General features: G+C 54.8%; 6 protein-coding genes across 6 annotated transcripts; 3 read left to right on the top strand and 3 right to left on the bottom strand.

The window, feature by feature from the left end:
* Window positions 1–3991: 3991 nt before the first annotated feature.
* cnd1 (condensin complex non-SMC subunit Cnd1) lies at window positions 3992–8014 on the bottom strand (the record flags this gene model as incomplete). Its single annotated transcript, XM_071062744.1, has 5 exons — window positions 3992–4162; window positions 4232–6733; window positions 6781–7046; window positions 7096–7604; window positions 7779–8014. 5 exons carry the CDS (start codon window positions 8012–8014, stop codon window positions 3992–3994), a joined length of 3684 nt encoding a protein of 1227 aa, XP_070918845.1.
* Window positions 8015–8622: 608 nt separating this feature from the next.
* Window positions 8623–10229, top strand: CDC7 (Cell division control protein 7; the record flags this gene model as incomplete). The annotated part of the gene is made up of 2 exons (XM_071062745.1): window positions 8623–8995; window positions 9058–10229. 2 exons carry the CDS (start codon window positions 8623–8625, stop codon window positions 10227–10229), a joined length of 1545 nt encoding a protein of 514 aa, XP_070918846.1.
* A 373-nt stretch (window positions 10230–10602) lies between these two features.
* On the top strand, window positions 10603–13572 carry CHL1 (ATP-dependent DNA helicase chl1; the record flags this gene model as incomplete). Its single annotated transcript, XM_071062746.1, has 4 exons — window positions 10603–10770; window positions 10842–11312; window positions 11364–12083; window positions 12133–13572. 4 exons carry the CDS (start codon window positions 10603–10605, stop codon window positions 13570–13572), a joined length of 2799 nt encoding a protein of 932 aa, XP_070918847.1.
* Window positions 13573–13771: 199 nt separating this feature from the next.
* MFIFM68171_07327 (uncharacterized protein) lies at window positions 13772–15634 on the bottom strand (the record flags this gene model as incomplete). Its single annotated transcript, XM_071062747.1, has 1 exon — window positions 13772–15634. One exon carries the CDS (start codon window positions 15632–15634, stop codon window positions 13772–13774), a length of 1863 nt encoding a protein of 620 aa, XP_070918848.1.
* Window positions 15635–21721: 6087 nt separating this feature from the next.
* Window positions 21722–22832, bottom strand: MFIFM68171_07328 (Serine/threonine-protein kinase ATG1 (Fragment); the record flags this gene model as incomplete). The annotated part of the gene is made up of 3 exons (XM_071062748.1): window positions 21722–22183; window positions 22247–22456; window positions 22509–22832. The coding sequence occupies 3 exons, from the start codon at window positions 22830–22832 to the stop codon at window positions 21722–21724; spliced, it is 996 nt and encodes a 331-aa protein (XP_070918849.1).
* Window positions 22833–23397: 565 nt separating this feature from the next.
* Window positions 23398–25069, top strand: MFIFM68171_07329 (Het-s domain-containingprotein; the record flags this gene model as incomplete). The annotated part of the gene is made up of 2 exons (XM_071062749.1): window positions 23398–23453; window positions 23515–25069. The coding sequence occupies 2 exons, from the start codon at window positions 23398–23400 to the stop codon at window positions 25067–25069; spliced, it is 1611 nt and encodes a 536-aa protein (XP_070918850.1).
* Window positions 25070–25577: the final 508 nt, after the last annotated feature.

Consider the following 25577-nt stretch of genomic DNA (forward strand, 5'->3'; position numbering starts at 1 on the left):
TCGTACCAGCTTTCCATACCTGGGCACAGGGCAGGCCAAGCAATGAGAACGAGAGGGAGGTGAAAAAGAAAAGCGTCTGTCGGGAGGTGGCGCTCAGCTGTGATTGCGATGCTAAATTCGGAGAGGCTGGGGTGCCCCGAATCCGGGGATAGGACCCTGCTGGCGATCTGATCTGCTGGGAAAGACAAGGATTTCTCCTCGCTATACACCGACCCATCTTCCCTGCAGATCGGGGTCTCTGACAGACTAGGGGTCATCTTCACCGGTCGCAAGCGCAGTTTGCGACTGTCCGAGTGCCAATATTTCAGCATTACAGCTGCAGACGATTGGTTGGTACATTCTAGATAACTAAATCGAACCTGAGATGTAAGGAGGATGACGACCTGCGATCCGGCCGGGATTAAGGGACTTGACTCTGAGAGGAAGGCTTCAGACCCATGACCAAGAACGTGGGAATGACCAGGTTTGGTAGGACAAGGATCAAAATCCATAGGGCCCCACCAGCGCACAAGATGAGAACCAAATTCCAACTTCGATGAACATCGCATCAACACCTTGACTCCACCAGTACACAACGCTAAGGCCTCCGTAAAAAACTCAAAAAAAAAAAAAAAAAAAAAAAAAAAACTCAAGTAATTGAACGAGCTCTCATGACGGTATGCAGAACTCTAAGATACCACACGAGCTATGTCTGTTTTGCCACAATCTCAACCTCCGAACCGCCCCAGGGAGTCGCAGCGCAGGGAACGTCCCTGGTGTTCTCATCGATCTGCGAACCGTGTCGAGCCGCGCGGGCAGCGGATGCCGTACTTGTGCAATCGTTGAGCAGGCTCTAGACGAGTTGTCGCGGTCGGAATGGCGCAACAGTATTGAAATCGACGGCGATTGCCGAGTCAAAACGGTGCATGCCTGGCTGCGGCGTTTGCCTAATCCGTACAACTGCACATGCGACATGTTCCGTCTTCTTACGTCGGAATACACGGTTCTGTTAAGCTACCCGTGCGGATATTTTTCTGAGGACGTGTCAGGTTGTAACGGGAATACGCTTGAGCTATATCTGGGAAACGGTATGGATCATTCGGCAATGCTCTGTGACAAAGTCAGACTGACTTTGTAGGCATACCAGAGATCTTGGTCGAGATTGATAAGCATTGGCATTTCCAAGCAGCCCAGGCGTACTTGGACGATCATCTTCAGCTGGCACTACAATGGATCGACGAGTGTTTTAACTCGCCACTGCTGATATTCCCTGGACATATCTCCCACTGACATACAAAAGTATCATTCTGGTAACCACGAGTCTAGGTATCCAATTTCTCTGGATCGATGCCATGTGCATCATCCAAGGTGACCCGGCCCGCAGGGACTGGGAAGCGCACGCGGCGCGAGTGCACGAGATCTACGGAGATGCCATCGTAGTGGTAGCGGTACACTCCCGAGACATGACCAACCGTTTCCTCCGCTCCCCTTCTTCATCAAACATCATCACCACCTTCCAAGGCCCGACCCATGCATCTGATGTTCCTCCTCGGCCTTCTCTTACTGTGCATACCCGCCGCACGTTGGATCACATCTGGCTAGCTACCGGCACGTGGTACAACAGAACCAGGATATCCCAACCCCTCCCTGGAGCCCCGCCTGGTGTCTCCAAAAGGAGCTCCTAGCTCCCCGAGTCCTCTCGTTCTACAGCGGCGAGGTCTTCTTTCAGTGCCGCATTACAGGCTCGAACAGCGATGGCCACAGGTGTGAATGCGGGCTCGGCGTTCCTTGCGTATACGAAGGCACCGGCTTCGATCCGATGAAAGCAGCCCTTGAACACTACGCCCACTAGACATGGGGCTGTGCAGAGAGAATATAACCCTGTCATTTAGGCACCCACTGTAGCATGAATGCCGGGAACATGGAGAAAACTCCGTCCCTGGATGTAATATCCATCTTATTCGCTATTTCTCCCGTCGCCTAAGCAAGCAGTATAATGTTAGCAACTATATAGATCCATACTTCCTCAGTGATACTCGCTTCAAAATCTACGCAACAATATGTTAAACTTCGCTGGTACTCTTTCAAGGACCCTCGCCTTAATTTCTCGATAGCTCGGTATCGATGATTCTCGTTGTCCCGTGTGCGAAAGCCTTATTAAAGCCGCGTACCACATGATAGTACCGCCGCCAAGTTCGCTACGTCCTGGCTGCCGTGGATGCCATATAATTCTACAGTCACTCCAGCTTCAGCTTCCAGAGGAGGCATTTGTTAAGATCCGAGATGCCCGTTTGTACCCGCTGGAACACTGGCGGAGCTCAGGCCGGCATGATAGGTTCTTGACGCCAGGCAGCGGAATACCATGCATTCACATACCCAGACCCGTATGTACCTAGCTTTACATTGAGGCATGCCAAACGGGTGCCACGCCCTCTATCTTGTCGACTACGACAACTAACAGCTGGCTGAATCTCCTCTGAAGTTCTCCTGAAAGGTGGCGCCGACCCGTCACCGAAGAACTGTGGCGGTCAAATCCCGTTGATGATTTCTTGATACCGTCGTAATTTGGCAGCAACCTGGCTGTTCTTGCGCTACGGGGTAGATATCATGGAATCAACGACAAAGGCCAAAACGCACTACACGATGCAGCATATGGCAGGTGCAAGAACATCGTACAATGGGTTCTCGCCTGTGCGAAGAATCAGGTCAGGGAGGTGGAACTTCTACTCTTTCGAGACTAAGACAGGTGTGGCGTTCTCCATCACCTGTTTCGCAGTTGGTTTCTTTCGGATGATATAAACGTGGAATTCTCGGCAGAGCTTGTAGAGAAAGGCGCCGAGATCAACGCTCTCGATGCTGATGGGACGACGGCACTGGCGACCCTCCTTCGGGAAGGATTTTTTATGGGTGATGGCGCCGCTTCAGTGGTCTCCTCCCTTACCCTCCTTGGCGCGAACGTCACTTACACCACGCCAAAGAGTGAGATGGGATTTGGGCATATATATATCTCCGAATCCGCAGAACTGGACGTGATGGTTTTGAAGGAGTTGGCGAAGGCTGGTGTCGATCTTAGGGGACGCGATGCTCAAGGACCGACCGTGATCCACCATGCCGCGATAGGACCTGGATCTCTGACATACCTGGCCCTGGAATCCTTGGTGGATGTGGTTGGAGTAGCCGTAAGTGCGACAGACTGGCAGAACAAATCCGCACTGGATTACGCGAGAGAGAAGAGTAAGATGAGGCACCACGATTGTACGTAGCCGGTGGAGACATACGGAAAAGATGCTCGAATCATAGCACCGGGATTCCGGGATCAGGCTTACGGAGGAAGAGATAGGGAAGTGCCCGAGGGACTGCATTTTTCTCCGCCGGTGACAGAAATCGCTCGTACCCCGTTCGACATCCAATAATTAGTGAAATCTAATATTGACATAGACGGATATAGAGAATTTGAAAGTACGGAAGCCAAGAAGTTGACTCTGAATTTGCGACCGTAATCCGCTCTCGTGGTAGCCCATCTACCCTATCCAACTGATTCCAGCGCATGGTCGGCTACTTATCTTGGTGAAATAGCATTCTGTGCCGGTAATTGTCACGACACTTAATCAAGGTAGGTAGTTCATAGCCAACAACGGTGGAATGACGACACATACCCTGCTGGACAACATCGGAACAACATTAGTATCCAATGCTGGCTGGACCATGCCGGCGCTTAACTCAAAGAACGCTGCGGTAGCGTTATTCAAGTTTCTATTACCAGCGCTGCGCGCAAAAGGTCGGGGGTGGGGGCAACACCATGACAGAGATTCGCCCTCGGTCGGTGGGTTGTTTCGTTTACCGGGAATGGGCAAATCTAACTTCATAATATCGCGCCCGTACGCGCATGTATTCCACGCAAGCGTAATATATCCATCGAGCAACCTAACCCAGCCCAATCCACGCCAGGCGCCTCGCAATGCACAATACCACCCTCCTCGACACCAAGATATATCCACCCCGACAGCCCAGCCTAGGCGGGAGCCTGCACAACCTTGAACCCCTCAGCCACCAGCTTCGTAATGTCCTCGTTCTTATGCTGCAGCAGCCCCAGCGCAAACGCGACATCGTTCCACTGCCGCTCCGTCTCGCACCTCGCCAGCCTCGCCGCGAGCTTCTCCGCCAGCTGCTTCGCGTGCTTGTCCTAGAGCAGCACAGCCTGGTTAGCACACAGCGATATTCAAGGTAGGTATAGCACTGCATAGGAACGCACCTTCTCCACAAACCCGAGCAAGAACTTCATGACGCGCCTGAAGCTCTCCTCACCCATGCCCTGGTCCGCCGACAGCAGGCTGAACATGTCGACAAAGTGGTTGTACACGGCGTTGTCCTTGGTGCTCAGCTCCGTGAAGAACATCCTGGCCAGGTCAGCAATCCGCTTATCCTCGTCCTCCAAGCACTTTGCCATCTCGCCCAGCTGGCCCTTGACCTTGACCTGGCCGGCAAGGATCAAGAACGTCAGCGTCATCAGACACGTCCGCTTGACCGACGGGTCCGGATCCGCCAGCCGGCGATACAAGAAGTCGGTATTCTCATCGATCAGATGGTTAAAGCAGACCGCCATATCCCCCAGGGCGATCACGGCGTTGCTCCGCACCGTCGCGTCCGCGGACCGCTCCATGATGGTGATCAGCAGCGGCAGGTTCGCCTCGCAGTACTCGGACGAGACGCACATCAGCTTCGCCAGGCACAGCGTCGCCGCCTGCTGGAGGTTGCGGTCCCGGTACGTCGTGTTGTTAGCGCAGATCTCGCTGACCATGGGGCCGAACATGGCGAGGAGCGAGCTCGGCCCGTAGAGCAGTTCGCGCTCGCGGATGTGTGCCATGGCTTCGGTGAAGTCGTCTTCTGTCGTGCCGCCGATGAGGTCGAGCTCGTCGCCTTCGTCTTCGGGAGCTTTGGACTTGTCGCCTCTGACTTGGCCCGATGCCTTGCGGCTGGAAGTGCTGGCACCGAGGGAAGAACGTTCTTTGGTGGCGGCGGCTGTCTTCTCCTTTTCTTGTTTGCGGCGCTTGAAGTCGAGCTCGCAGAGCTCGAGGTGGACGATTTGTTTGATAGCGACGTGGCCGACGATGAAGAGCAGTTGGGAGAGGCCGATGGTGTTGTCCTTGTTTTGCTTCTTGACCGGGCTTGACGGCGGCTGTGAGGACGGAGCGAGAACGGTTGGGCCCTCCCCACCCTCGTTCGCCGAGGCTGGGCTCGGTGCTGATTGTGTGTCGTCTCGGGAAGTGGGGCGCGATGTCGGCCGGGAAGTTGGGCGAGCGAAGACGGCCCTCGTCTTGCGGCGGATGAGCTCGGAACACAGCACGTCCGGATGTCGGGAGATGGCGTAGATGGCGTTGATGGCCTGTTCGGCGACACCGTACCAGTCTTTGCTTTCTGTGGGAACTTCGGTGATGGCGGCGAGTCGCACCAGCACCGCATGGTCGTTCGGCAGTCTGGAGAACTTGACTGTGGACTCTTTCGCCTGGCGGCCTGTGGGGTTGATGCGACGGAGGGCGACGCAGGTGTACTTGGCAAGCTGCAGGTCGGCGCGACCGTGGGCTCCGAGCCCAGTGCGCAGCATCGTCTCCATCTCGCCGACGACAATTTCAGGGCTAGCTGTGGCAAGCATGCCGAGAACGATGATGGCGCCCCTCCTTTGCTTTCTGGAGATCTCCCGCTTCTGGATCCCGTACACCTGCCAGAGCTTCGCGATGACTAGTTCGGGAATCATGCCCTGCTTGATCATGGTGCTGAGTAGCTGCTCGAGAGAAGTCAGCTCGGCAGGCGTGGCGCCAAAGGTCAGACTGATCATGTTGCGCGCAATGTAGTTGGCGGCGTCATTGGGGCTGAAACTGTCCGGAGCCTCGAAAAAGAGCCGCTTGTAGCACTCGATCAGATGGGTTTGCACGCCCTTGCCCTCATCGCTGTTCCCCTTGGTCCAGATCAGCCTGAGCATGCGACGAACGCCGACTTTGTTCTCCTCGATGTTGTACGCGTCTCCAATCTCGAAGAAGTCCATCGCTTCGATCACCTCGCTCTTGTTCCTAGACCCGAGCAGCTGGCACACAGTGCCGGTCGCCTCGTGGAGCACATCGATGAACTTGAGCGCTTCGGTGTAGTACCGCCTGGTGAGGGTAAGCTTTTCGATCGCCTCGGACGTGGCCGCCTCCTCTTGGGCCTTTTGTATGGCTGCCACCTTCTCCTCGTCGGTCATCTCGGCGGGCTGCTTCTTTGGCGACTCGATCTGCGTTGCATCGTCTAGCAGGGCCTGGTCTACCGTAGTGTTGCCCTTGTCGCCGTCGAGGCCAGGCGCATCCACCGGGGGCTTCAGTGCGTTGAGCTCGGCGTCGACTTTGTCCAGACGTTCCTGCCAGTCCTTCCTGGCCAACTGCGCGCCGTGAAGTGCGGTGAACGGATGTGTCCGGATCAGAGTGCCCAGCAGCTTGATGGCGTTCCTCCTCACATGGCTGCTCTTGTCCTCGAGACTGCGGCATGCCAGCTCGGCAGCCTTTTGTCTTCGTTTGGGGAACTTTTGTTCGAGCTCGCAGAGCTTGATATATACTTGGATCGTCCTGCACCGGCAATAGGGGTTAATGTCGAGGAAACGCTCTTCGAGCACGTCGAAGAATGCATTCATCTGGGTCTTATGGTTTTCACCCCTCTCATCGGACCTGCTCAAGTGGGCGAGCATATTTCCAAAGACTTCGATGAGCGCGCAGCGAAGGGTGTAGGACTGTACGTGTCAGCTTTTGCCCGCATTCCAAGTGTCGTCCTGCCTACCTCGCTATCGAGCTGCTTAGCTAACAGAGTGACCTGCTTAATGACGAGCCGGGGGGCCAACTCTGAGAGCTTGATCATGAATGTCGAGACGGACTTTGGCCCCTTTGTGTCGTTGCTGTTGAACTCCTTGTTGCTGAGCTCGCGTAGGATCTCATCCGCCAATTGCGGGTAATCGTACTGCTCGGCGAGGATATGGAGGAACTCGGCCATTGGCTCGGACAGGTGCTCGAAGTATGTCAGGTTCTGGACGATGGATATTTGAGCGGCTGTAAAACAGGTCAGCGCCACGTTGTGCGCATGATACGATAGACGCACCGTAACCGTGGCCGTGGTGCTTGACGGCGACACAGAGAACCTTGAACGCGTGCATCCGGATGCTGGTGCTCTTGACGCGCTGCTCGCTTTCGAGGATCATGTAGATGGGGCGGGTGAGCAGCGAGATGAACGTGTCGCGCTCTGACGTCGTCAGGAAGATCTTGCCCAGCTTCAGGCGCAGCACCTTGCACATGGTGTTGAGCGCCGTTTCGAGCTGCGTCGACGAGTCCCAGACGGCGTCCTTCCCGGCGTCCTTCTTGCCCTTGGGCTTGCCACGGCCGCGAGCGGGCACGGTGGCCGACGACTTCTCGGCAGCCTTGGTCTCGACGGCGGCGATGGTCCACTGCAGCAGGAAGCCGTACATCTCGAGCAGCTGCTTGTGGTGGGCGATGAGCTCCTGCTCGTCGGATTCGAGGTCATGGTGGATGACGTCGGCCTCGGTGGCCAGGCCCGAGGTGATCAAGTCAAAGATCTTGCTCAAAGCATGCGCCGACAGAAAGGAGGTATACCTGGATTGTTTGAACAGCTCAGAATCACATTCCCGCAAACGACGGACTTCTGTACGGTCTGTGGCGGACACAGAATCTAGAGTATGCTGACGCCGGGCAGGAGGTGTTTCCGCCGCCAATAGCGATGTCTCTTGTGTGTAGGGAAGCGAGGGGTGGGAGGAAATGGGTGCACACTTTAGCAGAAATTGGAGGGAGTCAAAGATGTGGCTGCGCGTGACGGCATCCGGGTTCTCGGCGACAGCGTCGACGATGGGGTTGAGGACGCCGTTGATGAGGGCGTTGTCCGCGAGCGCCTCGGGGTCGTTTTCGCAGTCGACTAGCGCTCCGTCGGCCTCGGGCGTCGGGATGGTGGCGGGGTCGCTCATGTAATGCTTGAGCGCATCGTTGATGTCGAAGTTGACGCTGTCCATGGCGGACAACGGCCGATGGGGGGGGGGAGGGGGGGGAATCGTGGGTGCGAAGCCAACAAGTCTCGGCCGAAAGAGAAGTACAATGATTGCCGCCAGAAATGTGTAGAATCGGAGGAATAAATGTTGTCGCCAGCCGCGGTCGTCGGCCGCCTGCGAGCGCTGTCGTGGTCGGGTGTCGCAGAATCAGAAGCCGATTTCAGCGATGGGAGTGCCCCGGGCCCTTCTGTCGCAACGATTTGTTGGCGAGGGGTTTGGGCTCTGCAATTGCGGGGCCCTAGCAACGGCGTGAATTTGTTTGTTGACTTTTGTGCGGGACCAACTGCAGTGGTCGCGTTTATTAGCGCTCCCCAGATCACCGCGTTGTTGGTCTGTGCGCTGCCCCTCCAAAGTTGCAAGTGCCGTTCTTTCGCCCAAGAAAGCTCGAATCCCAGGCTACCAAATTCAGATCCCGCCAATTGACTCTGTTTTGTCACTCAATTCAACCTGTGCCTTGCCGAGAGCATATGCACCGCCAATAGCCTTTCGGTCGGGCCGGGAGGAGTGTCTAGTTTCGGACCGCTTCAGGGTCCCTTTTCCTGTGTCTCGCCCTGTGCTCCCCGACCACCTAAATGGCGACGGTAATGTCTGCGCGTAGCCGCCCGGCAGAGTCTTTCCGCATACATGAAGATGTGCCTTCCACCGAAGATACTGAGATGAACGAGAGCGCCCTGCAAGATTACCGCGACGATGACGACGACGCCGACGCCGACGCCGACGCCGCCGACGACGACGACCGAGACCAAGATCAAGACCAAGACCAAGACCAAGACCACGACCAAGAGGCGCCTGGGGAGGATGCGGATGGCCAGCAGTCGGAATATTCGGAGAGCTCCGAAGATGAGATTACGGAGGATGCCAACATCCAGCAGGACATGGAAAGGCTGCAAAACACGTTTGCTGGGTTCCGGCAAAAATACCGGTTGATCAAGCGGATTGGCGAAGGTTTGACTCCCCACGATTCCGTGGCTTGGGTCGAAGCATAGCCTAACTTGGTCACATTCCAGGCACCTTCTCGACCGTTTACAAGGCCGAGGACTTGCAATACGATCAATACGATAACTCATGGGACCTTGACAAAGACATCGAGAAGTGGACGCCACCGCCGCTAAAAAACGCCGCAGCCCAAACAGGCGACGTCCTCGACCACCTCTCGCAGTCACAACGACGTCGCAGGCCGAAATACGTCGCCGTCAAGAAGATCTACGTTACCTCCTCGCCGAGCCGCATTCTCAACGAGCTTGCGCTGCTCCACGACCTTCGGGGCTGCGAGTCAGTATGCCCCTTAATCACGGCCTTCCGCTCGTCAGACCAGGTGTGCGCCATCCTGCCCTACTTCCGCCACGCCGACTTCCGCGACTACTTCCGCAAGATGACGGTCCCGGACATGGCCATATACCTGCGCTCCCTCTTCACAGCGCTAGCGAGCGTTCATTCGCACGGCATCCTCCACCGGGACATCAAGCCGACCAACTTTCTCTACGACCCGTCGTCGCGACGAGGCGTTCTGGTTGACTTCGGCCTCGCCGAGCGTGAGGGATACGACTGCAAGCCCTGCCTCTGTCACGACGACCCGGCGCTACGCAAGGCACGGGCGGATGCTATCGAAAAGAAGGTCGTCCTCTCGAAGACGGTCGGTTATCCGAGGGAAGACACGCGGCCGTCGCGGCGGGCGAACCGCGCCGGGACACGCGGCTTCCGCGCACCCGAGGTGCTATTCAAGTGCACGGAGCAGTCGACCAAGATTGACATCTGGAGCGCGGGTGTCATCTTGCTGACCATCCTGTCGCGGCGGTTCCCCTTCTTCAACTCGGCCGATGACGTCGAGGCGCTGATTGAGATTGCGACGATTTTTGGACAAAAGCGCATGCTGAAGGCGGCGGCGCTGCATGGCTGCGGGTTCAAGACGACGATCCCCACCATTGGGACTTCGGGCTACAGCTTTGAGGGCATCATCTTGTGGAGTACCAGCCGAACCGGAATCCCAGGCCTCTGCCTGTCGGATGACGAGAAGCTGGCAGTCGAGTTTCTGAGCCGGTGCATGGAGCTAGATCCCAGGAAGCGGATTGGTGCCGAGGACGCGCTGTCGCACGAGTTCTTACGCATGGGACTTGATAATTCGGTGGAGGGCGCGAGCGACGCGGGGGACGATGATGAAATGGACATATTGAAGGTTTAAACGGGGCAGCATTCATGGGAGTTTAGTCTTGGTCTTGTCTTGACTGTATCATACTCTACAAGGTCTTTGATAGCTGGGAGTTGTTGTGGGCCAAAGCATGGATATTCAACAAGCTACAATATAAGGTTATCATTCAGTTCATCCCTTGACGCCCCTTTTCCGTTGTGGTTACGTTCACGTGACATCGCCCACTCACCAAACCTCTGCGCACCTCTGCTATTCACGAACGCTCCACAGCGGCCTGTTCCAGCAACAACACTCTCTTCATCGATTGCCATAGGCAAATAGCAACTGACATGCCCTGCAACCCGCAAAAATTCATAGTATTCACCCCGTGTTTTGACGGGCACGTCGCAGCTCGCTCGAAAACACAATGCTAGAATCTGAAACGGACAGGATGAGCGACTCAAAAGATAAACAAATTGACTTCCACCACCCCTTCACACCCTACGACGTCCAGCTACAGTTCATGCGCACCGTCTACGACGTCCTCGAAAAAGGCAACGGCCAGATTGGAATCCTGGAGAGCCCGACCGGCACTGTGCGCGCGCGCCCCCCGCCCCCCCCCTAATATCCGTGCTCTTGGCGCACTTTGCTAACCACCGGACACAGGGCAAATCGCTCTCCCTGATCTGCTCCGCCCTCACGTGGTTGCGCACCCACAAGCGCAGCAAGTATGAGTCCTCGTTTGAGGAGACTGCGGCGGCCATGAAGGGCGAGCCGGAGTGGATGATTGAGAACGCGTTGCGGAGGAAGAGAGAGGAGCTGAGCAGGATGTGGGAGGAGAGGGAGAAGGCGATGGAGAGGGTGAGGCAAAAAGAGCGTGAGATGGAGGAGAGGGGGAGGGAGAGAGGCAGGAAGAGAATTAGAGTTGATGACGATGGGGGGAAGAGGAAGAAAGGGGCGGAGGTCGATGAGGAGAGGGAGTTTCTGATTGCTGATTGGGAAGGTGGGGAGGTAGATGAAGAGGGCCCGATGGGCCAGCTCAGTAAGGAGACGAGGGCGTTGATGGAAAAGGTTGGTCTTGGAGGGATGGGCAAGAGGGGAGAAGATGTAGATGGGGAGGTGGAGGAAGATGTCAAGGTTAGTGTTCCCCTGGGCTGACAATATCCGGGTTCGGCTAACGAACAACAGATATACTACACTTCTCGGACGCACTCGCAGTTGTCTCAGTTCATCGCAGAACTGCGGCGTCCGGCATTTCCTCCCTCTCTACCGGATGAGATGGTGTCCACGGGCCGAGAGAATGGAGAAAAGCCCGCTACAGAAACAGTCAAGCAGGTTCCTTTATCCTCCCGACAGAAGCTGTGCGTCAATCCTGAGGTTGCGCGTCTAGGGTCGCTCTCTGCGATCAATGACCGATGTACAGAACTGCAGCAGTCAAAGTCCAAAGAGAAATGTCCGTTTATGCCAAACGCCGAAAATCTTAAGCAGACCCATCAGTTCCGGGACACTACCTTGGCAACGGTTCCGGATATCGAAGACATGTACCGGATAGGCAAGGAATTGCATGTGTGCCCGTACTATGCTTCGCGAACAGCGATTCCCGGAGCGGAGGTTATCACCTTGCCCTACCCCTTGCTTCTGCAGAAGAGCGCGCGCGAGGCACTCGGAATCAAACTCGAAGGCAATGTTGTCATTATCGACGAGGCGCACAACGTCATGGATGCTGTCGCAAACGTATATGCCGCCGAAATCCGGCTCGGTGAACTCAGGAGAGCAAGGCAGATGCTCGGTATATACGTGAAACGGTTTGGTAAGAAGCTAAAAGGGGGGAATCGGGTAATAGTAGCTCAGGTGGGCAAGGTCGTCGAGTCGTTGAGTGAATGGTTAGACGGGGCACTTGAGAGCAAGGTAAGCATCCACGCATCCTTACATAGATGCATGCTGACACTTGGTGCAGGGCGACCAAGGTATCGCTGAGTCCAACACGCTCCTCAAGAACCGCGGCGCAGATCAGATCAACCTCTACCAGCTGATCAAGTACATTCAAGAGTCCAAGTTGGCATACAAGGTCGAGAGCTATGTTAGCCACACTGAAGAGTCACAGGATGGTTCGACGACAACCCGAAAGCCGACCTCGTCCACGCCCGTACTCCATACTCTCGTCTCGTTCCTCACTGCCCTGACCAACCTCAGCGCCGAAGGCCGAATATTCTACGAGAAGCTACCTTCCACACCTCCCGACATCAAACTGTCCTACCTCCTCTTATCCCCAACCCACGCCTTCTCATCCATCGTATCCTCCGTCAGAGCTGTAATCCTTGCGGGCGGCACCATGTCCCCATTCGACGACTACAAAGCGCACCTCTTCCCGACCCTACCAGCAGACCAAATCACCACCCTCAGTTGCGGACACGTCATCCCGCCCTCCAACCTCTTCGTCTGGACCCTCGCCTCCACCCGACCAATCCCAGCAGGCAGCACCGCGCCCACACCGGACGCATTCGAGTTCAGCTTTCAAAAGCGAAGCGACCGCGCCATGATCCGCCAACTAGGCCTCGCCCTCCTCAACATCTGCTCGGTCGTCCCGGACGGCGTGGTCGTCTTCTTCCCCAGCTACGGGTACCTCGACGAGGTAGTCGCCGCGTGGCAGACGCCCCCCAACGCATCATCATCATCATCAACAACAACGACAACGACAACGACAACAGCAACAGCAACAGCAACAGCAACAACGAACCGACAGACGCTGTGGGACCGGCTCGGCGCCAAAAAGGCTCTGTTCCGCGAAACCAAGGGCGGATCGAGCGACGAGGTCCTGCAGCAGTACACCGACGCCATCCTCTCACGGCCCCCGCCCCGGTCGGAGGGGGCCGGGCCAAACCACTCCGCCGGCGGCGGCGCCGTCCTCCTCAGCGTGGTGGGGGGCAAGCTCTCCGAGGGCATCAACTTCTCGGACCGGCTCGGGCGCTGCGTGCTGGTCGTCGGCCTGCCGTACCCCAACCTCCACTCGCCCGAGTGGCGCGCGCGGCTCGAGTACGTGGAGAGGGCGACGCGCGACCGGCTGGCCGGACAGGGGCCGCGGTGGCGCAACGGCGGGGAAGGAGGGGAAGGGGAAGGGGAAGGGGAAGGGGAGGTCGCGGCGCGGGCGAAGCAGGCCGCCCGCGACTTCTACGAGAACGCGTGCATGCGCGCCGTCAACCAGAGCATTGGGCGGGCCATACGGCACCGCGCGGATTATGCGGCCGTGGTGTTGGTCGATCGGCGGTTCGGGACGGACAGGATCCGGGGGAAGCTGCCCGGGTGGATTAGGGGGGGCATGGTAGCGGGCTCGGAAAAGAGCGGACTGCAGGGTTTGATGGGGGGGTTGAGTGGGTTTTTCAGGGGGAAGAGGGGGTAAAGTGTGGTGCTGTGTTGGTATTGCATGGTGTGGGACTTGGATTTGGTGTTGACGCGACCGAGAGGATATCTCGGGTTCGAGGAACATCAGGCTGATCGTCACCACTGTGCGCTTCCATGCATCGTGATATTTCAAATTGACTTGCTGCGTTAGCTTCATGATGTGTTCATGTCCAGGCCTCTAGTTCCCCTTTCCCACATCACACCAGAGTGAACAGCTTGACATCGGCATCGCTAAACAGATCCTTCAGATCTCCCGGGGAGTATATCACAATGTGGCCGGTGTCCCCGCCCACGAGAATATCTCTCCGTCCACAATCAGAAATACCGACGCGGAGGTAGTTATCATCTTGACTTGGATGTGCTTTCACAATCAAGATGCAATCCTGGCTGTCATCGGCCGATTTCTGCGCGCCGCTGGTGCCCAGAAACAGCCAATGCACATCTGAACCCACCAGCTCAGGAGCCGTTAAATCGTAGATGTGCTCCAGAATAAGAGCAACCCTAACCCCCCGGTGGTCCCCTGACAACTCCGACGGTCGCGTTAGGCGGCCGTTAAGGTCGGCGAGGTCGACATATAACGGGTAGTGGCGTTCAGGATCGGAAATTGTTTGTCTCAGAGTGCCCCGCACATATGCGGCTGACATCTGGATTTGGCCCGATAGGACGTCCCCGAAGGGGTTGTCATCCACATATCGACAAAACGTCCCGGCGTTATGGATTTGTAAGCGTGGGTCTCGGGTGAAACGCTCACCGAGTTTGGCATCCCAATGAATCTTTGCAAGTATAGATCCACGTGGCCGAGCGATCCAGGACCAGGAAGGGGTGAGCGAGGGCCTCTGGCTTCTGTTTATGCCGGCTCCTGACCAAAGCAGTGAACGTGGGAGGTCTTCAAGCCAGATACCGGCGAGATACGTAAATCCCATCGCCTGTTGGACCTTCCGCGCAATCCCTCCCAGCGCGACGAGCCGGTCCGACTCCCAGGTTAGATCAAGCAGGGAGTACTCGCTGACTGTCTGCATCCAGAAGTTGAACACGTCAATGGTGGATACTCCGGCCGAGCAGATCTTGCTCAGAACGGCCTTCCTTGGAACGGATATGTCACCCAACGATGGTTGGTTTGCTAAATAATTGTCGGACAACGCCAAGTCCTCGACCGTAATATCCTCCATTGGTGTGGCAGTGGGCGTGGCACTCGTGAGTGCGGTTGTGGGTGCGATCATTCCGCACTCGCAGTGGTAGCAGCTTCGACATTCCCACATGATCTCGGATGTACCGAAGTGAATGGTTCTTCTCGAGAGTATCCGCTCTTGAAAAACCCAGGCTCGATTCAGCAGAGGGTCTTGCTGACGAGAGTACCATGACAAGCCGTAGACGCTGTGGTGAGGTCGGTCAAACGACCTTCGAACAGAGACCTTGCACCCAGAGTTGGGGAAATCCGTCATCTCATAAGTGTCCATCGGGTGTTCGACAAGATCCCACGCATGATCGACGTAGATAGTCCTATCCCGAAACATGGTTCCTGAGCTGTTCCTGAGTGCTGATGCTGCCAAGTTGAAATACGCGCCTGAGTAGACCTGCGCCATTTTGGCGGATTCCGCTCTCCAGTCCCTTGGGTCGTCTTGTACGATGCAGAGCGCATCGATCCATATGTATGCACAGCCGAGGGCGCGACTAATCTGGATAGCGTCACGGAAAACTGGAGGTAGCTCTTCCCAGTCAATTCCCCGCATCCGTTCGTTGATGTTGGCCGATAGCGTCTTCGGCATTACCAGCACCGCCTTCTCGTCCCCCCAGCAGTGACTGAGGGTGGCATACTTGGGGAGTCCGCTCCCTCCGCCCTCGCCGTTGTCAAACAAACGAAGGTCGCCGGCGATGTTGATAAGGCGTCTGGGGAGGATGATATTTGGTTCTTGGCAAGCGGCGTGCTTTTTGTCACAGTCACGCAACCATGGCAATACCAGCGAAACAACGCGGTCGAGCGATAGGGATCTAGGCACACTTGCTGCAAATCCGAACGCGGGATGGAGCTGACGATAACCTGCTGGGACCGTTAGCAACATAGGAAGAAGTTAAAGCGGCTGCGCGAAACCAAGATATTGTGAGCTTACCATGAGGGGTGAAGAATTCGATGGCATCAATTCCGTACGAATAATGGCGACGCGTGGGCAGCTTCTCATATACACCATGAAGGTCTCTCCAGGCTATTATTCTTCTGTTTGGTTTGATCTCAATGCAGAGGTCGAAGACGAATTTGCCCTGGACAGCATCCCTATGCAACCGATAGTACGGGTTTCCAGTGTCATGGACGACTTCAGGATCCTTGCCCCAAGCCCACCCGGCGCCCTTCACAATCACGTTGCAACACACGCATCCTGCTGTTGTGCACTCGCGAAGCGCAGGTAAAGTGGTGGCTATACATCGGGGTCCGTCGGGTGGATATTCTGGCTGGGTTGGCTTCGGGAACTTTGCATAGTCCAAGTCTCTACAGGCTCTACAGCTGTGGGGGACGTCTTCGCTCGACCTTCTAACCAACGCCGGTCACGCCGCTGCAAGAATAGTGCTAAAGTACAAGAGTTGAACGTTCTCCGGCGATATCGTGGTCAAAGTTGTTGAGTGGTTTTCGCGAGTTTGAAATTCGTAGTCGTGGGACACGAGGCTCAAGAAATGGGCAAGGTACCTAAGGTAGGATTGCGGTAAGCTTGGGTGGGATTGATTACCTAGGGGTCAGGGTGCTTGAAGCCTAGAGTACAGTACCAACATACCTAATTACCTCACCGAAGGTATATTAGGTGCTGTATCTTTGAGGGGCTAGGTGGAAGCTGACAGCTTGACACTGCGCCGCACCATCACGGCACCGTTCGCCGCAAGCTGCAAAGCGCGTTCCGCAGGTTTTGCCTGGGGTTGGTCGTGATTCGCTGGATGTCGCTGCGGGCTAATTAGCATCCGGTTCAGCTTGTCAATAGTGGTATTACGCCATACTATTACTGTACAGAGGTACTTGGGAGCTTCTGGGGTCGGTGTCACAACCATCTCGAACCCGCCACTTCAACCTCCTAACAAACGTGATAGCCCTGTGCTTACCCATCGAGCACCCATCCTATCCGCATCCTTCTCTATGAATACTTGAACAATTCGTATACACGCTTGCATCTCTGCGAATTCTGTGCAGCAAGGCAAGTACTTTTACTCCATGGCCGTTTAGTTCTTCTACGGGTAACGTAATCCATAAGCGAGCAAGCCATACAAGCGAGCAAGCCACTTTCCACTACTCTACCACTACAATCTACAATTATCAAACCACAATACTAGGAAATAACAATAACTGAACTAGAAATCGATGAATCAGACGATTCTCCAGCCTCCTGACACGTACGTGCATTATGGCCAGGCTTGCCACACAGACCACAACACTGAATCTTCGTACGAACCCTCCCTGCACCACCACCATTTGGCCGTGTTTCCTGGACTAACTGCTCATCCACAGCCTTCTGGTCCAGTAAATCCTGTGCCTCTTGTACGGTAAGAGACCCTCCAAGCCGTATACGTGTTTTTTTAGCCCTCCGTCGCTTACTAAGCTCCTCATTGGCCTTTCGTAGTGCCGAGACCTCCGTACGCAAAAGAGCCACTTCGTGTATTACAGCCATTGTACCTTTAGCCAATTGGTCTACGGCAGCCAGCATTGGTGTCGGAGAACTGCCCTGGTGGTTGGATATCCGGCCTTTGATAAAGTCTTTCTGTGAGGTGGCCTCTCAGGGGTTGTATGGCGTTTGAGATAGCCAAGGTAATGTTGTATCTGGTGAGGGTAGTGGAGTTGGAGTTCGAAGCCGTATATCCATCTTAGAAATTACCCTTTCTAGATCGTACGGTATAAGGCCAGCTCCGGTAAAGGCTCCTTGGATATTCTTGTCGGTAAAGGAGGTAAAAAAAGCCTCTCTAAACGCATAAAGGAATTCCAACTTGGTAATATGTGTGATATGCATACGTATAAGTTCCTCGATTTGATAGCCGTAAGCCTTCTTCAACGGCCTAAAACAACCAACATCTAGTGGCTGGACTAGATGTGAGGAATGCGGAGGCATATAAAGTGTGATGATACTGTGTTCTTAGCAGTAGGTCTCGAATTGGTCGGAGTGGTGGCTCTTATGGCCGTCAAGGATTAACAGTCGGTATTTACCCTTTGTACGAGCTGCTGTATAGGAATCGAAATGCTGGATCCAATCTAGACCTTTCTTATTGGTAGTCCAACCGTTGTCGGTTGTTCCGATGTACCAGGTAGTTGGAAGGTTGCATTCTTGATACCAATGAGCAAGGTGATATTTCCCAGCTAAGAGGATGAATGGTGGGATGGCCCAGCCTTGAGCATTTACCCCTTGGATAACTGTAGCCCACTTACGATTACCAGGCTGAGCCTTTTTAACCCTACTATAGCCGTCAGAGGTGGTAACTACCATACTAGTGGTAATCATATCTATCATAAAGCCGGTCTCGTCAAAGTTGTACACATCGTCGTCAAGGATACCGTACTTGGCTTTAGTGTTATATACAAGTGCAAACTATTTGTGAATAATCTCTGGATCTTTACATTTGGCCCTCTGGTAGTCGTATCTACGCGTAAAACGCGTCTGGAGTTCTGGTCGGCGTTTGACGAAGTTGTGAGCCCAGTTCTTGCCGACAGGGGGCGCGTCGCGTTCGCGTAGCAGTCGGTTGGCCATATCTTCCACAAAACGAAGCCGAGGAGGAAATGCACGTGCAGATAACTCAGTTATATACTGAATTATCATATGCTCCTCTAAATCCGTAAGTTTCCGTGAGTTGGCTGAAATATCGCGTCGTGAAGGCCGACCAGCACGTCGGCATCGAAGGGTATCCTTATCAACTTTGTAGATCTTTGCTGCAGCTCGGATACTAAGCTTTGGATCCTTTTCAAGAGCCCTAACGGCTAGGTTCATCCTGGCCTCGTACGAAGGCGTTGCCATTGTTGGTTGTAGAGGAATTTGATGTTTTGTGCAAAGGTGGGGGGTCGCGTCAAAAAGTGGCTTGCTCGCTTGTATGGCTTGCTCGCTTATGGATTACGTTAGAGTAATCAAGCATACTTTATCTACTGGCTCTTTCATGCCACCAGCGGCCATCCGAAGCCCTCTACGCCTACTGAGTTGGGGAATACTGTCCCCCAGGGATCCTGGGCCCTCTGATTAGAAGGAGCCATTTCCTGGGATGCCACCGTAGAGCTAGGACTCGCGGGGGCCCATTTTTATCTGCACCATAAGTAGGGTCTGCTAGGCCATTGGCCCTTGGACACGATACACAATTCGGCACCGTATTTCGCACTTGTTGCGCGCTCAATTTGGGAGCTCTTCTTGCGTGCAAAGCAGTCCCCCTCTGATAAGAGGGGCCTCCATCTGCATATGTTGCTTTGATCTTGTCTGTGCTGCAGGAGGCTCCTGTTCTGGTTGCCTGGTCATGTCTGTCCGGCCGCAGGGCCGTCTTTGACCTCCACCCATTTTGATGGGTATGTGGGAGTGGATGTGAGTTTCCGCGTCATTTCAATACTCTAGGACATAACAGTCAGAACACTACGGTAGTGAAACGATGCAGAAACTCACATCTACTCTCACATACCCATCAAAACGAGGGCGTAACCAAAAACAATATAGGTAATATCGCTTCATAGTTGCTGTTGCTTTGGAAGACTTCCCTCCTTACTTAATACCCTGCCGTTTGCTCACTCTCATGGTATCACGCGGGACAAGCCTAGATGAGCTAGTGGGCAAACCTCCAGTATGCGTAGTTCAGTTTGGCATATTAATTCGTGTGATTCGAATTCAGCAGATCGACCGAATGTTGAGGTAGGCTAGCCGCGCCAGGTTTTATGCTTTCCGATGCCTACTTGTTACACGAAGGGGCTATAGTCATAGCGGCGAATTCACCACAACCCACAGTCTATCAACCGCAGTTGAGGGTGCCTCTATAAGGGTCAAGGATTCAAAGTGTGGAACTACCGAGCCCTACCTCACTCCTAGTTTTCCGCTCTATTTCCTCCCTTTTAATCCTTACAATACGGGTAGCCGGTTTCGCTTACCCCCACACTGCTCCCTTGTTTTCCATACGCCAATACACCCCATTCTACACTACTATGACGCTTTACTTACACTAGTTCTCCAAGAGCCTGCGCTTGCCCACGGCCACAGGGCTTTAACCCCGCGACCCGCCTCCTTGACCCTATTCCCGTCCAGTCCTCACAGCCGGGCAGTCTGAATGAATATAGGCATATCCGTTGTGTTCCCCAGTTTCTCTACCCACGCATACACATCTCTCATAGGCAGTCCGCGCGTAGGCCGCCTCCCGCTACTACCCTTGCAGATGGCCATGGTGTCCTCGCTGTTTCTCCTCCCTTGAACCCAAAGTGTAGCTTCGGTTTCGACAGCTCCCGAGCTGGTCGACTCATTATCATCTTCGCATTGGCATTGCTGGTACCAGAGTTTGCATAAGCTACAAACCCAAGTGTGGCAACCTTCACTTCAAGGACGGTTAGTAGCGACGTGCGGCTGCTGAGCAGAAGCGGCTTGAGTAAACTCACCAATAAAGCCATTGCTGGCCCAGTCTGAAGCTAGTTCGGATTTGAATGTGGGGACAAAGAGTCATTGGATGGGGAGCAGTGGGATTAGCTTCATGTACATTCCAACGACGACCCCCCCGAGCGAAGTCAAACTCTCCTATTTCCCCCGCGTCGACGCTAAACGGCGCTCTTTCCATTGCCGGGAAACCAAGCGGGTTTGGTAAGTTAGGCGTAAACTTCTCCCCATATTTGGTGTAGTCTTGGGCGTCTCCCTCGGCGATCTTGGCGCGAGAGGCATCAGGTTTGTACGACTCGCTGCGGGAGTCACCGGATTCCTCGTCTTTCCAGGGCCGGAACTCGATCTCTTCTCCTTTCAACATTCGATCCATATTCCCCAATGCAATGAGAAGCTGTTTCAGATATTTGCCAGACGTTATCACGCCAGCGGCCAACCTCCGAATAGTCTCATCCCATCCACAGGTACATTTAATCGCTTCGAGGTCAAGTTCCTTGGTGCAGAACAGGCAATAATTGGTAAAGTAATACCCCGGGCTGAACTGGATTTGCTTGAGGTCCTTTGTCACAGGGCATGAGCTTTGGGTGAGACAGCCGGTGCAGTTGACGACTTGCTTCCAGACTGGTATCGCGGTGTCCGTAACCATCGGCGAACCGTTCCGGAGGCCATGATTATTTGGGCATACCCATTGGCTGGTCCAGTGTTCCGAAACTGCATGCATCAGACGGCCGAGATCTGGGTCTTTGGCAGCCATCGCCTCAACTGCCGGGTGCATCCATATATTGGCATTGCCGCAGCACATCGGGGGCAAGGGGTCGGGCGACAAGAGCGACAAAGCGAGGAGCTGAAACAGGCAGTTGCTGCAAATGTAGTGCCCACAGCTCATATACTCCTCCTCATAGTTCTGCGGAATTATACGTCCGAGCCCGCAAGAGCTGCAGCTGACGAAGATTGTTTTGACGGCGGGACGCGTTGGCGAGTTGACTCGCAGTCTTGAGCCTTCCAATGCTGGATAAGGTTCGGCCGCGTCGTAGGATGTCCAACTTGCTGAAGAAGATACCGAGTCCGTGTCAGCTCCGTCGTTGTCTTCGTTTGGCAGGCTCAGATCAGCAGCAGGAAACCTGACGTTGGGTAGCGCGACCAACTTATCTACATTGGTGGCAACAGACCCAGTGCCAAGGTCAAGCACTCCTACCGTTCTAGCACCGGGAGTGCGTCGGTCCAGCGTTTCGACAGTTTCACAAGTGTCTGGTCGAGATTTCGAAGCACCATCATCTGGTAGCGAAGGAGATGAGGGTTCTATCACTGCTAGAGAGTCTCGTGGGAGACAAGGTCTGTGGTCAACCTCTGACTCCTCCTGGCAGTCTTCTACCGATGGCTTCTGATATACTACAACTCTTTGTGGGCGAAGGATCATATCGTTGGAGGGAACAATGGTCGGCTCGGATGGCGTGCTCCAGGCCTTGGATGCCTCTGACATGTACGTGTCTTGGACGTCAGCGGGAGGGTGACGAGGCTCCTGAGGACTAATTAGCCGGATTAGCATGGATGAGTATGCTGCCAATTGATATAAGCTCACCTCTGCTCGGCGCCGCGGGCTGTGGCCCCAAATGGCAGTCCCATCCAAGGGTCCTTCAGGGCCGACCTTGCCGAGAGCCGGTCTCGTGGAGATGGGACCATCAACCTCTCGATGAAGGCTTTCCCCTCGTCAGAGACAAGGTGATCGACAAGGGGTTTAGACGGGAATGGGCGGTACCCTTCGGTGTACAGGAACATGTCACGGATGTTGGGGAAAGCCAAGTTGTTGGTGAGGATATTATATGCCACGGCACCCAAGGACCACATATCGACGGCGGAGGTGTAAGAAGTCACAGCGGTGTCTTCCTTGAACGTAAGGGCTTCCGGGGCGGCATAACCAAGAGTCCCTCGTTGAAGATTGGTCTGCAAGCTCATGCCATCTCCTCGGCGTCGCTTGGAGATTCCGAAATCGCCGATTTTGACGAACCAATCCGGCCCTGCCTCGACAACCATGATATTCTACAAAGAATATTAGACACATAGGAGAGATGTGACTTGAAAGGCAACGAACAGATGACGTACCCCCGGCTTCAGATCGCGGTGCACGAAGCCGTTGTCGTGCATAAAACCCAAGCCCTCAAGGACCTGGGAGCTGATGAGCCGAGCCTCCCTCTCTGGAAAGGGCCTGACGAGGTGGGTTTGTAAGTCGCCAAGTGCCAGGTATTCCATGGTGATAAACACGGAGTCTCCCAGTTCGAACCAGCCATTAGAGCGGACGAAGCAGTGCGAATACTGCGCACGAGTCAGCGAAGCGAATCCTCAAGCTCATCCACGGACAACAGACAATTTTATGGGAGAATTTGGCAATAGCCTCGAGTTCCATCATGTAATCCAGTTCCTGGCCCCGGACAACAAACTTCTTGAGCTCCTTGACGGCTCGCAACTTCGGCGGCCCGTCAGCGGCGCACCGCTCGAGGTATACGATGCCATATGCGCCGCGCCCCAATTCCTTCTCGCGAACCCATCGTTCCTCTCTACGAATGAAACGTTCCCGAGGTGAGCGACCCTCTTCGCAGATGAAATGCCGGAAGAAGTCATGCTCAAATTCTGTTTCGATCCATGAGTCGCGAACGAGATCGGGGATATGCCCGGGAAAGGAAGGGGGCATTTCTGGAGCGGGGCAGTCCGCAATCGGTCGATGCTATGGCGCAGGCCGGGGCTGCAGCTTCGGTGGCGGTACTGGCATGCTCAATGACGGGAAGTGGTTGGCGAGAGGGAGCCCGGCGACCCGTACAAAGTGAAGCTGGGAATCTTGAGGCCACAACTAGGATAAGCCTTTGAGAGTGGGATTCGGTATTTTCCATTCCTAGGTCGGGAAACATTCGGAAAGCAGTCCTCTGTCATTGTTCAGCCTTGCGGTGACGCGTGCTGCTGCCTCAGGCAGTGCTGCGTACAGTATTGTAGGCTTGGGAGGGAGCGTGGGGGGGCTTAAACCCCGCAACCAGCGCCCGTTTGTGGTGCTGTGGGCTGGCTCAAAGCGCCAAGGCAGATTCAGCTGCGGCCAATCGCGGCAGCCGGGCAGGGTCCATTTGACGCTCAGCTCCAAGCAGAGTCGGATCAGTCCCTATCTACCTACCTACCTACCTACCTACCTACGCCAAGTTTTATATGTTGCAAGTCGTGTATACCCGTATCCTAGGTAGCCACCGACACATGGCAACGCACGGGGCAGGATGGCCTCTGTAGAACTGATCCTCGCCGCAGTCGCTGCAGCAGACCTCTGTCTCAAGTAGGTGATACGGACCATGGACCACTGTTGCCACTTTGTCTAACCCGTGTTGGTGTGCCAGATATGGCACCCGTCTTGTCGGTGCCTATCAGACCGTAAAACACGCGGACGAGTCTGTCGGGGCTAGAGTCCTCGTCGTCGAGGCCATCTGGAGCCGGACTACCACCCAAATTGAGTTCGTGAAACGCATCGCCAAGTCTCTTGAGCCGGAACACTGTCGCATTCACCTCGAGGTGTTTGAGATGCTTCAAATCAGGCTAGCCAGAGCTGTTACCAAGATCGAATCAGTGCTCGTCAAGGGCGATTCTGGCTTCACTGTTAACAAGGTCAAATATCTGTTACAGCGCGATGCGATAGACCATGTCATCTCAGAGTTGGAGCAGTGGCAACGGATATTCGACCCGACCTGGTATTTGATTCTTCGGATGGGAGACAAGGCCGTCGACACCGAGCTGTCAAGCTTACCCACAATTGTTTCCTCTGAGGCGTTGGTGCCCTCGAGCCTCGCCCCAGCCCAGAAGTTCCGGGAAACGTTGCTGGGAGATCCCGAGGCAGTCGTGCACATCTCCCTCAGAGAAGACGGCCTCAACTGGAAAGAGGGCGTAGAAATCGCCTATTCGACTTGTCGAATTATCCCACGAGCCGACCTCAAGAAGCGAAGAACCTACGTCGTGAATACGATCATCTGTACACCAGACCTCGACATCGCCAGAACTAGAGCAGACGCTGAGGCCCTGGCAAAAAAGCTTTCACAAGTTGACCCTTCGGCATTCGGCCTGCTTTCCTGCAACGGGCTCATCAAGAGGAAAGACCGCAACACTCGCCAACTGAGTTCTCTCAACCTTGTCTTCCACATGCCGGAAAAGAAGGACACGCAGCCGGTCAGCCTACGCCATCTCCTGCTCCACGGCTCCAACTTCAGCCTGACCCGGATTTTGAACATTGCTCGGCAGCTAGCCGGCGCAGTAAGCTTCGTCCACACGTGCGACTTTGTCCACAAGAACATCCGCCCCGAAACCGTCCTCGTCTTTCCGGACGAAACCTGCCCTCTCGGCTCGGCCTACCTCCTCGGTTTCGACTCATTCCGCAGTGTCCACTTCCACACGCTACGGACTGGAGACGCAGCCTGGGAGCGCAACCTCTACCGGCACCCGTCCCGCCAAGGAATCTTTGCCCAGGATGCATACGGTATGCAGCATGACGTGTATTCGCTCGGGGTCTGCCTCTTGGAACTCGGTCTCTGGAAAAGCTTCGTGATCTATGAATCGCCTGGACCCCAACATCAAGACGGGGAGGACGGTAGTAGCGACGTTAATTCGGAACCGCTGCCCTCAGATGCTCTGGGTCTGGGTTTAGAGGACTTTACCTTTATGGGAAACCAAGCGATGCAGTCGTCGCCAGCAATCAAGGATCACTTGGTAGAAATGGCGAGGTTGAGATTGCCGATGTGTATGGGAGACAAGTATACTGCCGTGGTGGTCACCTGTCTCACCTGCCTAGACCCAAGGAATGAGGATTTTGGCGACGAGGAAGACATGAAAGATGATGATGGGATTTTGATTGGGGTGAGGTTTATTGAAAAGGTCTTGCTCAAGCTAAGCGAAATCTCCTTTTGATAAACTGCAGGAGATTGAGGGCTAAGGAGATCGGAATAAATGCTGCGACAGCTACCGGCCCCTATTTGCACATATATACGTAGGAACTAATTACGGTACCACTAGACCCGCTAGCCAACATGTATAGACACACTATGCTCGAGAGATTCCTATTAGACACGGCCGACTCGTAGAACGCATAGCCATTCCAAACTACTTACCTCACGGCTCTACCAAAAAATAACTCAACAACCTTCCTTTGTCTCTCCTCCAACCCCTTCCTCTCCCGATGGACGCTATCCAGGTCCCGCTAGTTGCATCTATTCTATGCCTAGCACCCCAAGCCGGCCGGATTGCCGCCGATATCACCGTCATTCGCGCCTAGAAGTCCCTGGTTTGGCACAGAGAAATGAAGGGATACGTGGAAGTTTACTGGAATCAAAAGACTGCTGGGGAGAGTATCAGATCATGTCTGGACCCGGTGGCGGCTGGCCATTTCGTGATGTCTTCTAAAGACAGGACTCCGCTC

This window comes from Madurella fahalii (assembly GCF_045866475.1).
Source record: "Madurella fahalii IFM 68171 DNA, scaffold_4, whole genome shotgun sequence".
Classification (NCBI taxonomy): Eukaryota; Fungi; Ascomycota; class Sordariomycetes; order Sordariales; genus Madurella; species Madurella fahalii.